A 15,256-nucleotide genomic window follows, 5' to 3' on the forward strand; every position below is an offset into this window, starting at 1 on the left:
AACTCGGTGTGTGTCTGCGTGTGTCATTTAAGTGCAGCTGTAACGTTGACAGCAGGGAGGCTACATGGACACTAAATATAGTGTTTTTATTGATAGTCTGGTATTGTCATGGTTAGCCTCAACAATAACCGGCAAAGTCAGTTAAAAATAAGAATGTGTTCTCTTATGTGGATTTACTAAGAAATAAACAAACATGTTTGCAAAACAAACATAAAAAATACAAGAACTGTTATTGATTATTTGAGTTGGCAGCAGCCCAAACCAAATGTTAAGACGCACAAAGCTTTGCGTGTTTTTTTTCCCAAGTAAAAACAAATTTACATGACCCAATTTTCTGGTGTTTCTACAGGAAATCCTACCAAGTAATTGTCACCTCACTCACACCAGAAGCAAGAGCAACTGCCAAGGTTTGGATTTCAGGATGGTGTTTCGAACCTTTAACTTAGGACTTCAAATAAAAGGTTTCCGATCTGGATCTAGGTTAGAGTTTGAAACCATGGTTCAGGGTTTCAACTCAAGCCTGGGTTACGCTCTCAAACAAGCGTCCAAACACACAAACTGCTGTCACTGCAAACACTGAGCGAGAAAGGCCAGGTCACGTGACACAATCTTTGTTAGGCTGTCAAAGCAAAGTCATTTGTCATACTCAGGCCGTGACAAGGAAGTCAAACGTCGAACACTAGTTCCCTCCTCAAGTCATCATGTGCTCTTTCACATTTGCATCCACTTGCCAGTTGACTAGAACGCTCCATCTTGCTGTCATGTGACAACTTGCCTGGGCCAAAAGCTCTAACCTCAGCGGCTTGCCGAGTAGCTACGCTGCTGCATTAACACATCGCACGCGCACTCAGGGAATATTAAACCACTACGGGGACAAGTTGGCAACACAACCTCAATTAGGTGCAAAGCTAAAGGGCCAAAACTACACTACAACATTCTCCGTGTGTTTGTGGGGAACAGGAATACATGTTGGGAATGTGATTCAGATCGCGTTAGTAGAACTGGGATTTGGAACGAGGGATGGGCGTTGATTTACATATTGCCATTAGTACTGTCATCCAAGCGAGCTAATAAAGCTCTCAAAAATACAGAGCCACACTTTGAGTGGGTGAGGTAAGATTTCAAAAAATAGGAATCAGACGGAGTGGGTGAGGTTCACATGACTGTCACAGTCCAGGCCCGTCGTCGTGGGCATGTAACAAGCCGAGTAGACTTGGGCAGTTTTCTCAGGATCAGAAAAGAAACCAGAGCTTCTGGATCAGAAAAAGAACCAGACTTTGGCCAAGTAAACCTGACTGTCCTACCCGACGGGCCTGTAGGCAGGAAATAATCTGAGTAGGCCTGCGGAGTTAGCGCCAGAGTCCTCATGTGAACCACGACTTCGAATGGCAAGGCAAGACTGACTTGTCCCATTCAAGGTGCCTCTTTGGCATGCAACAATCCAACTATACCTGGACAGTTCCCTCTGGATAAAAACAAAGGACCTTGAGCAGAAGTGTTAAATTCTGGTCCAGAAAGTAAAAACCCTGCCACAGTTTGGATTTAGCCTAACCCTACCCTACCCTATTCAACCAGCAGGTAAATTAGCTTGACAGTGCCAGTTAAGGAGAAACATCTGTGGCTAAAGCCAAACTGTGGCAGGGTTTTTACTTTCTGGAACTGGATCTGAGACCTCTGACTTTGGGGAGGGTGACTTATGTATGACTGTTCCAGCCAAAGCTTCTTTTGGGTGAGCAACAATCCGTGTGGGCTTCCACAGTTCACTCTGGAGCGAAACAGAACCAGACTTTGGGGCATGACTGACCCAGCAGAGGCCACTCTTGAGTGCACAACAATTTGAGCTAGACTGGGAGGTTCAGTCTAGTGCTCTCTAGATTTGTATCGATTTCTCCTCCTGATCTAAGACCTGAGAGTGCTAAGTGTGTGACATAATGCCTTCCTGGCCTACATAATGAGCTCAAATAACACATTATCGGCCTCCCTCCGTAGATCGGTATCCAGCTCTTGTGTGTAAGATTACACATCAGGCGGTCATTTTAGTCAAGTCACATGCCTTTTTGAAACTTGGCCACCGCCTGCTCAGCCTGCTCGGTTTGAGTCACTGCAAACGTACATAATGTTCACATTCACTTTGCAAATATTTTAATCTGGCTACATTCACTCATGCAAATGTCCATACCTAGTTCCGAACGCAAAAACTAGCACGAGTTGAATAGCCTTAGTGGAATGTCAACTCCGTATCCATAATTACAAAAAACTTGCTATTTGTCGACTATCGCGCCTCTCTAGTTCCAAATTTTAGCTTCCAGTGTTAGCTGAATAATGTTAGCAGAAAGATACACGTCAATCCTGAGTTCCAGATTTTAGCTACTAGCATTAGCAGAACGTGACATTCTTCCATAGTTTTAAATCTTAGCAAGTAGCGGAATGTCAAATATCCATCCTGTGTCCATAATTTTGGCTACTAGTGTTACCTGAATAGCATTAGCAGAATGCCAAATGTCTTTAGCTCGTTTAATTCATACCTACGAACAATAACCAACCCTATTTGCTATGAAATGCTGCCATGTGTTTGCACTTTCCAGATTTAAGACAAATCCAGTCTGTTCTAACCAGTAAGATTTGACAGACTAAAGACAAAAATCCAAAATATATTTCAACTTCAAGCATGAGCAATGCGCTAGCATAGCAACACTTTATGTTTCTGGGTGGGTGGGGTATGAACCTTTCCTACTAAATCCTGGCAAGTGTTAACATGGGTTGTTTACAAGATTCAGGCTGATTCTCTGCACAATGCGGAGACCGCGAGTTGACTGCCGCCATTGTTTTGAAGATGACAGCTAGAGGACAGAGCCAAAGGAAGACACAAAGACATTCTGTCTCCAACTGTAAACAACAGCCAATGAAATTTTAATTAAAAAAAAAAAAAAGTCAACAGAAATATAAGTTGACAAAATAGGGTTGGGCAAGTGAGAGATGCTACAAAAGAAGTCAGTGTTCCCAATTTAGACACTATATTTAGTAGGGATGTGCCAAAAAAAAAAAAAAAAAGATTAATAAAAGAATCGAGATTCACATTTATTAATCCAATCGAATCATTTTAATATCCAAAAATCGATTTTATTCAAATTAGAAATGAAGAAGAAGGGGGAAAGGCAGTTGTAGCCCACATGCTGTTTTTGTGGAAAAAGGCACTTACAATACAAAATTTATAAATGTTAAAAAAAAAAAAAAACCTTTAATGTCTATTTGTCATTTTGTCTTGCAAAGCAGACTGCAGTAGATCATGACAATTTTTTGCATATCTGTAAATTGAAGCAGAAATCATTTGTCAATCAAATAATTTTGAATCGAAAATCGTTTGAATCGAGAATCAAAAATCGATTCTGAATCGAATCGTAGACCCAAAAATCGTAATCAAATCGAATCGTGAGACAGTCAAAGATTCCCAGCCCTAATATTCAGTGACATTTCCGACCCCTGAGCGAGGCTATAAGAAATTAAAAATAAAGTGCTCAATCACATTGATTATTCCAAGAGCCATAGTGCCTAATTATATATGTTGCAAAACCAGGGACTTATCCACAATGGAAAAATTTGACCCTAAGTATGTGTTCCTAAGCAGAAAATTTTGGAAATTGAATTTTGTGGGAGACAATCCAACATTTCATTTCATCCAACAAAGTAACAAGACGGGGGTCACCCAAGTACACAAAAAGCAGTACTGGACTCATGTGAAAGTGAGGAAGCGGTGATGCGGCGGAGAGCTTGTGACTGTCACAGAGCGGCGAGTCATTCATAAAAGCAGCACATGACTTCATGAGCGTCACATACTTGCACTGTTGGCTCAAAAAGTAACCCACCTTGATTCTTTTGAACCGCCAACAACTGACTGTGTTCGAAAACCCTCGATGGATTCTCTCACCCCGGATTGAAACTCCAAACCAAATGATACACGTCGCCAACCTTGTCTGACAGTAGAGACGACAAACCACAGCTGATCCACGCCTTCATTAGCAGCTCCTTACCTGAGCATGGTTGTGACAGTGCCAGTGTTTCCCGTGGGCGCTGCGGCCCCCTTCGAAGCTGCCTCTGCGCGCTCGCTCAGCCTCTAAGAATAACGGCCGACGAGATTCGCAAAACATGAGACATGTCAGGTGATTGCGGCGCGAGCGGCAGGCATGGAGCGGCGGGCTAACGACGTACCGCTGACTGCCTCTCCTCCCTCTCCCTTGTTCACAGCCCCTTTTGCGCTCGCTGCCCGTCAAAAACTGGCTTTTTTGTTGTTCTGTGTTAAAGGTACAGTACGGGGAGAAAACAACAACAAAAGGAACAACTGGGGGATTGAAGTAGCGAATTACCCTACCTCCTGAGGTAGTATAGTTTTTGACTTAAAACCGCCAGCCCGACTTGTGACCTCCCCTGCCTAACACATTACACATAGTTCTGCCACTGATATTGACTGATGTGGGCTCAGGTTGCTGTCTATATTCAAAATGGATTAATGGCCTAGTAGTCCCTCTAAATTGTGTGCCAGTCTCTTGGGGGTAAAATGTCGACCAGTGGTGTCCAAACTACAGCCCGGGGCCCATTTGCGGCCCGCCGTCCATTTTTCAGTGGTCCGCGACATATGCTAAAAATGGCATTTGACTCAGTTCAAATAAAATAAACAAAACAAAAATGTTTGGAGATGGTCAAAGAAGGGAGGGTATCGAAAAACAAGTGCCATTAAATGTTATTTTAGCTAACTAAAACTAACGACAAATAAAAAATAAAACTAAAATTCAAAAAACAATACTGTTACCGAAATAAAATGAAAAATGCTTTTTAAAAAACGAAAACCAACTGAAACTACATTTTATGTTTACAAAACTAACTAAGAATAACTATAATTATAGCAAACGTCCTTCGTTTTCGTCTTTGGTAATTAATTTAATGCATGAGCCTTTTGGGGATGATTTTAAATGTGATTTTTTTTTAGTAGATTTATTTTGATATAAAGCGGAATAATGACTTTTGAAAGTATGTCACACAGAAGTGATGTCATCTTGCAGCAGCCAATAGAAAAGCACCTTCAGATGACATCGCTCCCAAGGTGTTTTTTTCAATATTGTACACAAGTAATACACATTATAAAAAAAACTAATACTAATACTGAAACTAACAAACTAAACTAAAACTAAGCATTTTTTTAAGAACTAAACTAATAAAAACTAACAGAACCACCCTGGAAACTAATATAGACTAGCCAAAATGAAAAATTTAAAAACTATAATAACCCTACTGCCATATTACAAATAAATTGGTTTATATACTGTAGCATTTTTCTAAATATGCAAAAGCACAAATAAATTATTTGTATAATTTTTTGGACTAAACACAATTTCTCTTCATAACATGATGTGGCCCTTTTGTCCTTCTGATTTTCTGGATGTGGCCCTCAAATGAAAAAGTTTGGACACCCCTGATATCGACAAATAATAATTAAACAGCACTGCATTGGCCCACCGGGCATCCGCCCTGTATGCCAGATGGGCAGTCCAGCCCTGCACTTGTTGCTTTTGTGTGAAAAGCATGTGATAAATGCTCGCTCTACCGTTATGCCTATGAAACAGAAATTTGCCAGATATTTTCCATTACTAGTATAACGGTAGAGTATTCAACAGGGGTGATAGCAGTATCGGCACTGATACCGTATGCCCATACTCTAATACTAAGACACAGATACAACTTAACTATAGCATTCCAGGTAGGAGTTAAATGACAACACTTTGAGCCAAATGCAATTATACTCTGCTAAATGGAGTGAGTTGCGGCGGCGGGACAACCAGCAAGAGCAGTTCCGCTCTGAGATTATGACATCACTTTTCTTGGAAAAATATGACTTAGAAATAAAAATTCTCCCCTGGACTACAATCATTTGCGAACAACTGCATTGCAACATGACATCCATGACTCCAAAATCCATGGCCCAAAGATACTGCGGGCCTTCTTGCATGGCAGCTTTACGCCACTTCTCTGACGTCAGCAACAGGCTGCTAACTGACCTCAAAGAACCTTCACGCCAACGCCGCCACTGCAGCATTTGTTACATAAATACCTCCAGTGGCATTCCTACGGACACGTATCTGTTTTATGAATCTGGCACACGGGTACATTTATAAAAAAAAAAAAAAAAAAAAAAAAAAAAAAAAAAAAAAATTGCACTAACGATTGCCCAACCAATTGAAAGGCAAATTGCAATGCAACCGTAGACTTCCCAGTGAATCCCCCGCCCGCCATGACGGAGGCGAACTCTCTCCCCTATTAGCCCGACTTGCCTGGAGGCAAAAAATAAAAAATAAAAGCAGAGCACCTGACGACCTGCATATCTTCGCCGCCGTTGAAAGACATTTTCCCATGAAGCGCATCTGCATTCCTGCAATCACATGAGCATCAAGGAGGCGGTGGCCAAGTTGACTGCAATGCACTAACAAGCATGCAGCCAAACGGAGCGCGTTCTTTGTCCTTTGTCGTGTCTTTCGATCATTGTTTGCAGAAGACAGAAGCTTTGGCATCCATTTTAAAGAACCCTAGGTCAATTTTATACATCTTTACCATGACCCTGTACAAAGTTGGCCACTTTAAATAACCTTGAAAGCAACTTGACAGCCTCCATAGACACAAACAAACACGTTGTGTGTGTGTTGTGTTGTGACTTGTACACACACACACACACACACCCAGTTGACAGGCCTGTGATTGATGAAAGCCTCACATGACACGCTCAGTTATGCAAGTACAGAACCATGGACTTCTTGTCTGCCAACTAGAGAAAAAAAATACACTATAAATAAATCGGGTGCAAGGTTTTTTTTTTTTTTTTGTTTTTTGTGCAAGATGCAAAGTCATATCAATCACACGACCTCCATTTTGTATATGATTTATGGCAAAGCTTCCTCAGCAGTCCGCAAGCAAATAGGACATGGGAGGGATCTGCTCTGTGACATGTACAGTATGCCCGCCTGGGGGTCACGTGCTTCAAGCCAGGGAAACGGGAGAGGAGTTCAGAGGTCGGCCAAGCCGCCAGCCCGGCTGGTATTCCGCAGGGCTTACTTGCGCTGGAGATGGACGGGGCTTTGGGTGACGTGGCGTGGCCGTCCGACGGTCATCAGTTTGCGGTGGTGATAATGGCGATAAAAGTTGTGAGGATCAAAGAGAGTATTTTCCCCCGAAAGCTGCCAATATTCATTGTGATGGGGTAGACAACAATGAATATATTACTACTTCAATTCTTAATTATTGCATCTCAGAGTGCGTGCTTTCAAATTGCTGCGGGAGTGACGTCACGGAGCTGACACGTTCGCCCGGCCCAATTTGCGACACGCCACCACCCGCTCTGCGATTGGCTGTAGGGGTGTAAACACTGTCTTTCCACAGAAACGTCCCGCTGTTTACAAAACAAACACAAAATGGCAAAATACAGGCTGGGGGTGTGGGGGTTTAGGACAAAATCACCCACACACGTTAAGAAAAGCCCAGATCTGTAAATTGAGATGTAGTTTGTTTGTTTAAATCCTGTATTTTTTATTATAAAAGTGCATTTTCCTGAGTGAAACCGGCAGACTGTGTCTTTAACAATAATATTATTATATGCAGCCCGACGAGTCTAAACACAGTATTCTGATTATTGCATTCATGGAATATGAGTTGAACAGCAAAATCCATCCGTTTCAATCCATCTCAGGGGTCGGCCATTTTGCCACTTGCTATTGACTGTAAATCAGATCACAGGTATTGTTGCTCAGGTATTGACCAATCACGGCTCACCTGTTTTCTGAATTTGGTCATGTGACATTCACAAGCCAAGCCATGATTAGTCATTACTTGAGCAACTGTGACGACTGTTAAAAATAAATTATGTCACTCAACAACTGGCAAAATGGCCGCTCCCTGACAGGTTATAAAGGAATGGATTTTGCTGCTTAATTTATATTCCACAAACGCAATATTAATCAGAATGCAGTGTTCAGACTAGTGGGGGACATACAACATATTACTGTATCAAAAAAAAAAAAAAGGTTCTCTTGTAGACTCACTATTAAAAAAATGTCTTGATTATAAGGCTTTTTGCGTTTCATTCTGCAGCAGCTAAAGCCAACTAGAAGTGTTTTCGTGCTTCAAGAATACAACTTAGCAGACGCATGCAAATAACGTGACGTCGGGCTTCAATTACTCGATAAAACTGCATTAACAACCGGTTGTCCCATCCAATGCCACCCAGCGCGAGACGCGAAATGACGTCACACACGCACACCAGACTGCCAGTCTCACGCACGCACAGGCGGGCACGTTCTTGCACGTCCGACACGAGACACACTTTGAACCCATTCGAGTTTATACTGTCGCGCACCTTGTGAAATGACAACAAAAGAAGCCACGCGACTCGCACATTCAAGTGCAGGGGTGTTTTGGGCAAAAGCGACACAGTTTTAGTTCTCACTTCGACTGTTTGACGTCAGACTTGAATGGCGATAAGCAGGCTAGCTTCAGTGTTAGCCCAGCTAGGCTGCTTAGCCCCAGCCAAGCACGCGTCGCCCGCTTACCAGGACACTGAACTGTCGTTAAAACCAAATCCGCCCGGTCAGAAATGACCACCACAAAGCGTAAATCGCCTTTTGACACAGTTCCGGAGATAATAAACGGCGCTACTGTACTTGTAAGGCACACAGACGTCCACATGAGCTACCTGAAAGCTGGCTCCTCTTTGTTGCATCTCTGCGGCGGAGGCGAAAAGGCGATTTTCTTGTTAAAAAGTTTCTGAAAGAGAGTCGGAGGCATTTTGTACAAAGGAGGGAGGGAAGAAAATAACAGTCCCTTTTCCTTTTTTTTTCAAATCCACGAGCGAGTCTTGTTCCTTGTAACTGTCTCCATGGTGGGTGTCATAGTCATATGACAGGCATTAGTCACGGGAGCCGCTTGGCAACCGACCTACCCCTTCTTTTTTTTGATTGGCCGACTGGGCGAGGGAATTACCTGATTGGCTGGCTATTTTGGACCGCGCACCACGTGGTCAATGGGTGCCCCCCCCAGTGTTGATGTTTTGTCGGGCTTCGTAAAGGCACGTAAACGTGTCGTGACGTCATTTTAGTTTTTTAGTTTTTGTTTTTTGTTTGGTTTTTGTCACAAAAATCCAGCAGAGAGCAGCTTTCGGGACAAATGAACGAAATGAAGACATATTCATACAACTCATTTATTTTTCAACATTTTTCTTACAATCGAGGTAGCTTGTATTACTTTGAACGGAACCTCTGGCTTGGATGAATCAAACAACTAAATGGCGTACATTTAAATATATAACTGTATGTAGAAAGACGACAAGAAACTCATGTTGGTCAGGAAGTAGCGTGTCTGACATCTAGTGGCCATTCAGCAGCATCAACCTTAGTAAATATAACAATTATTCTATAAAGTAACAATCTAATCTTCTTTTCTACACCAGGTGTGCAAATATGCAAAGAAAAAAAAGAAAAGAAAGGGCTGCTCCAAAAGAGTGCTACGGGATTTTTGGTGTCACGAGACGGAACGGGCAACCACCTGTGAGTCGGGCATGCCGCTCTCTCGCTTGCTGAAAGAACTCCTTCCTGCTGAGGGAGAAGTCAAAGTGGAAAAATGTGACCTTGACATCTTTGGAATTCTGCTCAGCATCTGGAGGAGTTTTGGAGCGCAGAATCTTCCTGTACGTGATGGACCTTCTGGCGACGGCAGGCTAAAGATATGAGAACGCTTACGACTTCAATTGTACGTCTACTATTCCTCCTGCTTTTAAGCATCCCCCCCAAAACAGTTCCCAAGCACAGCTAACTACTATCTGGGGAAATTTGTGATGAAGTGCCACCTCCTCCAATGAAAATACAATCCATGCTTTCCCTGCCTTTACGAGTGTGATCCCTGTAACTCTGCCATTGGTTGCCATGGTGACGAACAGTGGCTTATTTGTGGAATGAAGCATGATGAAGAAGATGAATGATGAGAATGATGTTATTGTGATTTTTATTCTCTACACTTTTTTGCCGCATAACAACACCCACATAATACTTCCAATTTATACTGATCAAATTTCAACTAGCTTAAAAAATTGACGCCTCATGGGGTGTATTATATATATATATATATATATATATATATATATATATATATATATATATATATATATATATATATATCATCTGATACCACATTGCTTAGAGTATTTGCACAATTTAACGTTTAATATCAACACTTCCCCATTCATTTTCAATGGGACAGATATTGAACTTTACTCAGTATCACTTTCCACGTCCACTTCCATATATATAACTTACCGTCAGTACCAGGTGTCTGATACTGCTCGGTGGTTACGAGCATTGTCCAGTAAACAGGAGGTCATAATTTCATAATTTATCTCTCAATTAACTTCATAAGCATTCCACATGCATTCAAATCTTAGCATTCAGCTTTCAGCATTCCCACACAATTTCTCAGAAATTGCACTCAGTCTAGTTTGCTACCTCAAAACTTATTGATTTCTGGGCTATCATTATTGATCTCTGGGGTAATAATAGGGCCCAACCAATTAATCACATTTTGTTTGTTATTTAGACACTTGGGAACTGTTTTAAATTGTGAAAAAAAAGGGAAAAAGTATGAAATGTCTCATTTAGATTAGTCATGTTGGAGTGATTTGCTTACTTTCAGTGACTTCCCCTTCAAGGATTCGTCACCAGAGCGGATGACTGAAATGACACAAAACTCACTCAAAATGACAAGAAAACTGACTGCGCACTCACAGAAATATTTAAGACAAAGTTTTAAGATTTTTGTAAAAAAAAATTTACATAAATTCCCACTTTTTTTTTAAGATAATTTTAACACAAACCTACCAAATAAACCTTCCATGATATTCGCCTAATAAAGCCTATTTGAAAGTCCTCAGATTTACGCATTTAGTATAAATAAAGTATAATTACATAATTTTATTTTTATGTTTTTGGGATGTCTGTATTCTGTTTCATCCCCCCCAAAAAATCAAAATGTAAAAAAAATAAAATAAATTTAAAAAAATTAAAAATAAGTTTTTTTACATAGCTGTTTAAAAAGTCAGGTTGATTTCCATTTGTGCAGTAATAGCACCCTCTGGTGGCTAGTCTTTTGTTTGTTTTTTTAGTGCAGTTTGATTTTCACAAGGTATGTTTTGGCCCTTCTATGTATAAAATCCACGCTAATGGTCAGATTAAGGGGAATGTAATATGCTTGTGAACCGAGTCAGTACGTGGAGGAGTGTTATTAGAATATTATTAGAGATTTTAAGTTGTTTATAAGCATTGCTGTTATGTACAGAAGCACAATATCGTTTTCTTTTTTTAGTATGAGCTTATTTTTTTTTTACAATATTGTGACTTTTTTTTTTGATCGCCAACCTCCCCACAACATCGTGATAATTAGCAAATTGTGATGTTTGGATATCCTTACATCCCTAATAAATACTCATTATTATTCATTTAGATTAATTATATTTTATTAATACTAAAAACATAAACCTGAGCATTATGCCTTTCAAATAAACAGGCTTTATTAGAATAATGAATATGTATCATATACGGTTTATTTGGTAGGATTGTGTTAAAATTATCTAAAAAAAAAAAAAAAAAAAAAAAAGTAAATGGGAATATGTCAAGTAAAAAGAAAAAAATACATAAAACTTAAAGTTAGGCTTAAATATTTCTGTAAGTGTGTTTATTGCTATCATTATATATGACGAGGATTGTTTACCCGAATGAGTTTGATCTGCAGTCGCTCCATGGTCACTGCACAAATAAGATACCATGTTGGAAATGTGCATGTTTGTAAATTCATTGTGATTGGTAGGGAGGGCATCACCTAATCTGGTTGGTTGTGTTTACCAAAATGGAGGGAGCACCTGAAAACACAAGTTCGAAGGTATAAAACTTTTTATTTATTTATTTATTTTTTTAAAGGCCTTTAAGAGCGAATATGAAGGCATATTGGTATACTGGTGTACTCACAGAGGACGGTGGAGACATTGGGAGGCTGGTGCCTGTTGATGCTCTCGGCGTGGCTGTCGCCCAGCAAGGTGGAGTTCTTCACCTGGTGCTGCCGGACGGCCACCGGCGTGTCAGAGGCGTCCTCAGAGGAGAAATCAGCTGACAACAAAGTAGGGAGATTAAATTCATCAAAGTTAACTTTTTTTGTTTGTCACTAGGCACACTTCGGACGTGTTATAAACCATTGTGTCTGAAGATCTCTGAGGAAGGAAGACTGCTGGAGGTTGAGGAGTCGCAGGTTTCATCATGGTCCGAGGAGTCGCTCAGGTTCTCACTTGGTTTCACAGTTAGCCCTGCTTCAAGTGGGATCGGCCTCACCTGACGCCCGGGATGATCCAAAGTCATCTTGGCTGATGACGACGGCGATTTAGACCAGACGCCGGTGGCGGAGCTTGGTTGAACCTGGGATTTGCATTGCGAAGGCCTACTGTTGGGCTGCTGAGATTTACAAAAATAAAAAATAAAAAAAATAAAAAAAAATCACCCAAAATTATTAAAACATAAGATTTCAAAATGGAGTCCATTTAACGAATCATTTACTGTTTCAGACTTAAAAAGGTCCAAAATAAGAGACTGTTTGGCCCCTGAAAAGCAAATTTACCTTTTAGGACCTCAAAATTAAACGTCAATTTAAAAAACATTTTAGGACCTGGAAAACATACAAAATGGCACCAGAATTTTTTTTTTTTTTATTATTATTTTTTTTTTATTAATCATTCAAATTACAAACAATTAAGGCACACTTTGTCACAAACTATACACTTCGCAGTTGAACAACAGTAAACAAACAAAACAAAACAAAACAGTAAAAAAAGATTTAAAAAAAAGTGAGGAATTTAGTCCAAAAGAAGATACTGGTCCAGTAAAGAAAATAGTCTCTGGGCAGTTCTGTTAGTCATGAAATACAATGATTTTTTGTACAATTTGAGATCATTCTTCCAACTATTGATGTGGGGTTTCACCTTGAGGTATCTGCATCTATGAATAAAATGCTTTGCAAGAGAAATTAAATTGTTAACCAAAAAGTCCAAATTCTTTTCCTGTAACAAAATTCCAACTTTAACTGACATCCAATTGAAAGGACGCAGTGCAACGTTTTTGGATAATAACCAGCTTTGTACAACGCACCAAAATTCTGAAATGTGTTCACAATCAAAGAAGATATGTTCCACTGTTTCGATGTCATTCTCACAAAATACACACAAGTTATTGTCCCAATTAAATCTTATATGCAAAAAGTGGTTAAAAGGATAAATATCATTTAATATTTTAAAATTAACTTCTTTAGCTTTATGAGGAATCGGATATGATATGAAACGTTTCCTTATCCTTTTTGCATCAGCATTACTGTAATCCCGTAGAACATATTTTCTTTTAAGTAAGAACGGATAGTACCGTTCAGTTAATACCCTCCTAAAAAGTGTATTAGGCAATTGTTTGCTCCCAAAGAAAACTCCTTCCAAATATAGTGAACACATTTCAGATACATTAGAATGTATCACCAATTGCTGAGTCATTGCTTTAAATTGGGCTGGAATGGCTTTAATAACTCTATTAAATGAACATTGAAGGTTGTATTTAACACAAAAGTCTGTATGATTTAAAAAATCACCATGTTCGTTCATAAGATGTGAAACAGCCCAAATCCCTTTATCCATCCAGTGTCCCAAAAACAATGACTTCCGATTGGCGAGAATATAGTTGTTATTCCACAGGGGTGAATTGTGGGGTGTAAAATTGTGCTTATATATCAGATTCCAGAAACGAAGAACTTGTTGGTGATAATCAGACAGCTTCGCAGGCAATTTACATACATCATAATCACAGCGCAAAAGAAAATCAATTCCACCCAATTTTAGAAAAATCGCATTAGGAATGGTAAACCAAAAAGAATCTTTATGCAAAATAAATGAATTGAGCCATTTCAATTTTAAAGCACCATTCATAACTGTAAAGTCGATTGCATTCAACCCTCCCTCTTCAATACCTTTGACCACATCAGCTCTTCTTATATATTGCCATTTCTTTTTCCAAATAAATTGGAAGTTTATAGTATTGATGAGTTTAGCCATTTTCTCAGAAATTTCGAGAGAAAAGGCGGGATAAATAATTCTTGAGAGACTTTCCATTTTAGAAAGCAAGACCCGACCAAATATAGAAATGTCCCTCTGTAGCCAAGAATTTAGAATGGATTTACATTTATCTACATTTTTGCACACATTTTCTTTTTCCCTTAATTCCCTGTCTTTGGTAACAACAATGCCTAAGTAAGTGACTTTAGTTTTAACGGTAATGTTACATATTGAGGGTGCTGGTTGGTCATGAAGGGCAAACAATTCACATTTATCAATATTTAGTTTTAGGCCTGATGCTCTGGAGAATTGATTAATCAAATATAAGACTTCAGGAATTTGCCTTTCATTCTTTAAGAATAGTGTCGTGTCATCCGCTAATTGACTAATTAAAAAATGGCACCAGAAATACATTCTATTTTTAGACCTTGAAAATCTACAAAATGGTGTCCAAAACATACAAAATGGATCCAGTAAACAGACTAGCGCCCTTTTTGGGACCTGTAAAATGTAGTCCAGTACTTGTGCAGTACTCAGTTTAAACTTTGAATAAAACGGCCTGGAAAATGTATTTTTAGTGTTTGATTTCGACTGCAATCAGATTTACTCACCCGAAAGTGACTACTTTCTGCAACGGTGTTGTCTTCAGCCTCATGTTCTGGTATTGCTTCGTACTTTTCACACGGCAGACGTCCCCTACCTTCGAGTGAATTGGATGTATTTCGTTTATACAGGGGATACTTCGTCGTATCTAATTCACGACATCGTTTCTCTTACCGTGTCGCCGCCGTGTCAGAGGCACCTTCAAGGGCGTGCTTACCTTACAGTGGGGACTCTTATAGCGGGTCCTCCATTTCAACATTTTTTAAGCAGTTAACACGCAGACGTTATGGTCAGGTGGTGGACGCTAGCTCAACTCGTGGCTAACGTCAACCTCGAGGCTTGACGTTGACGGTTGATGACTCGGCGTGGCTGTGAAATAAAAAAAAAATAAAAAATAGAAAAAAGTTCCTGAACTTTTTTTTTCTTCTACAATTTGAACTAATATAACTTTAGATGCATTTTATTTTATTATGTAATTGCATGTTTGTTGTAATCCAC

The 15,256-nt window shown here is 39.8% G+C and overlaps 2 protein-coding genes across 7 annotated transcripts in view; both read right to left on the reverse strand.

The window, feature by feature from the left end:
• fnip1 (folliculin interacting protein 1) overlaps positions 1-8,948 on the reverse strand; it is a 35,200-nt gene extending 26,252 nt beyond the window's left edge. For 2 of the 4 annotated variants that reach the window (XM_077504886.1, XM_077504885.1), the window contains exon 1: positions 8,729-8,948. In XM_077504886.1, the coding sequence (XP_077361012.1) occupies positions 8,729-8,820 (92 nt within the window). In that variant the 5' untranslated portion in view covers positions 8,821-8,948. Of the gene's footprint in view, positions 1-4,028; positions 4,509-8,728 lie in introns of those variants that run through there. The other 2 variants (XM_077504888.1, XM_077504887.1) reach the window with 2 other exon arrangements.
• A 268-nt stretch (positions 8,949-9,216) lies between these two features.
• Positions 9,217-15,126, reverse strand: LOC144006358 (uncharacterized). Of its 3 annotated transcripts, none has more exons than XM_077505158.1 (9): positions 14,933-15,126; positions 14,767-14,855; positions 12,266-12,518; positions 12,045-12,182; positions 11,899-11,938; positions 11,791-11,825; positions 10,711-10,754; positions 9,914-9,970; positions 9,217-9,748 (listed from the first exon to the last, which is right to left on the reverse strand). In XM_077505158.1, the coding sequence occupies exons 1-9, from the start codon at positions 15,015-15,017 to the stop codon at positions 9,536-9,538; spliced, it is 954 nt and encodes a 317-aa protein (XP_077361284.1). In that variant the 5' UTR covers positions 15,018-15,126; the 3' UTR covers positions 9,217-9,535. The 3 variants fall into 3 exon arrangements, with proteins under 3 accessions (XP_077361284.1, XP_077361283.1, XP_077361286.1); XM_077505157.1 differs by having other exon boundaries at positions 12,266-12,521; positions 14,933-15,125; XM_077505160.1 differs by lacking the exon at positions 9,914-9,970 and having other exon boundaries at positions 12,266-12,521; positions 14,933-15,123.
• Positions 15,127-15,256: the final 130 nt, after the last annotated feature.

Source organism: Festucalex cinctus, chromosome 18 (assembly GCF_051991245.1).
Source record: "Festucalex cinctus isolate MCC-2025b chromosome 18, RoL_Fcin_1.0, whole genome shotgun sequence".
In the NCBI taxonomy this organism is placed as follows: domain Eukaryota; kingdom Metazoa; phylum Chordata; class Actinopteri; order Syngnathiformes; family Syngnathidae; genus Festucalex; species Festucalex cinctus.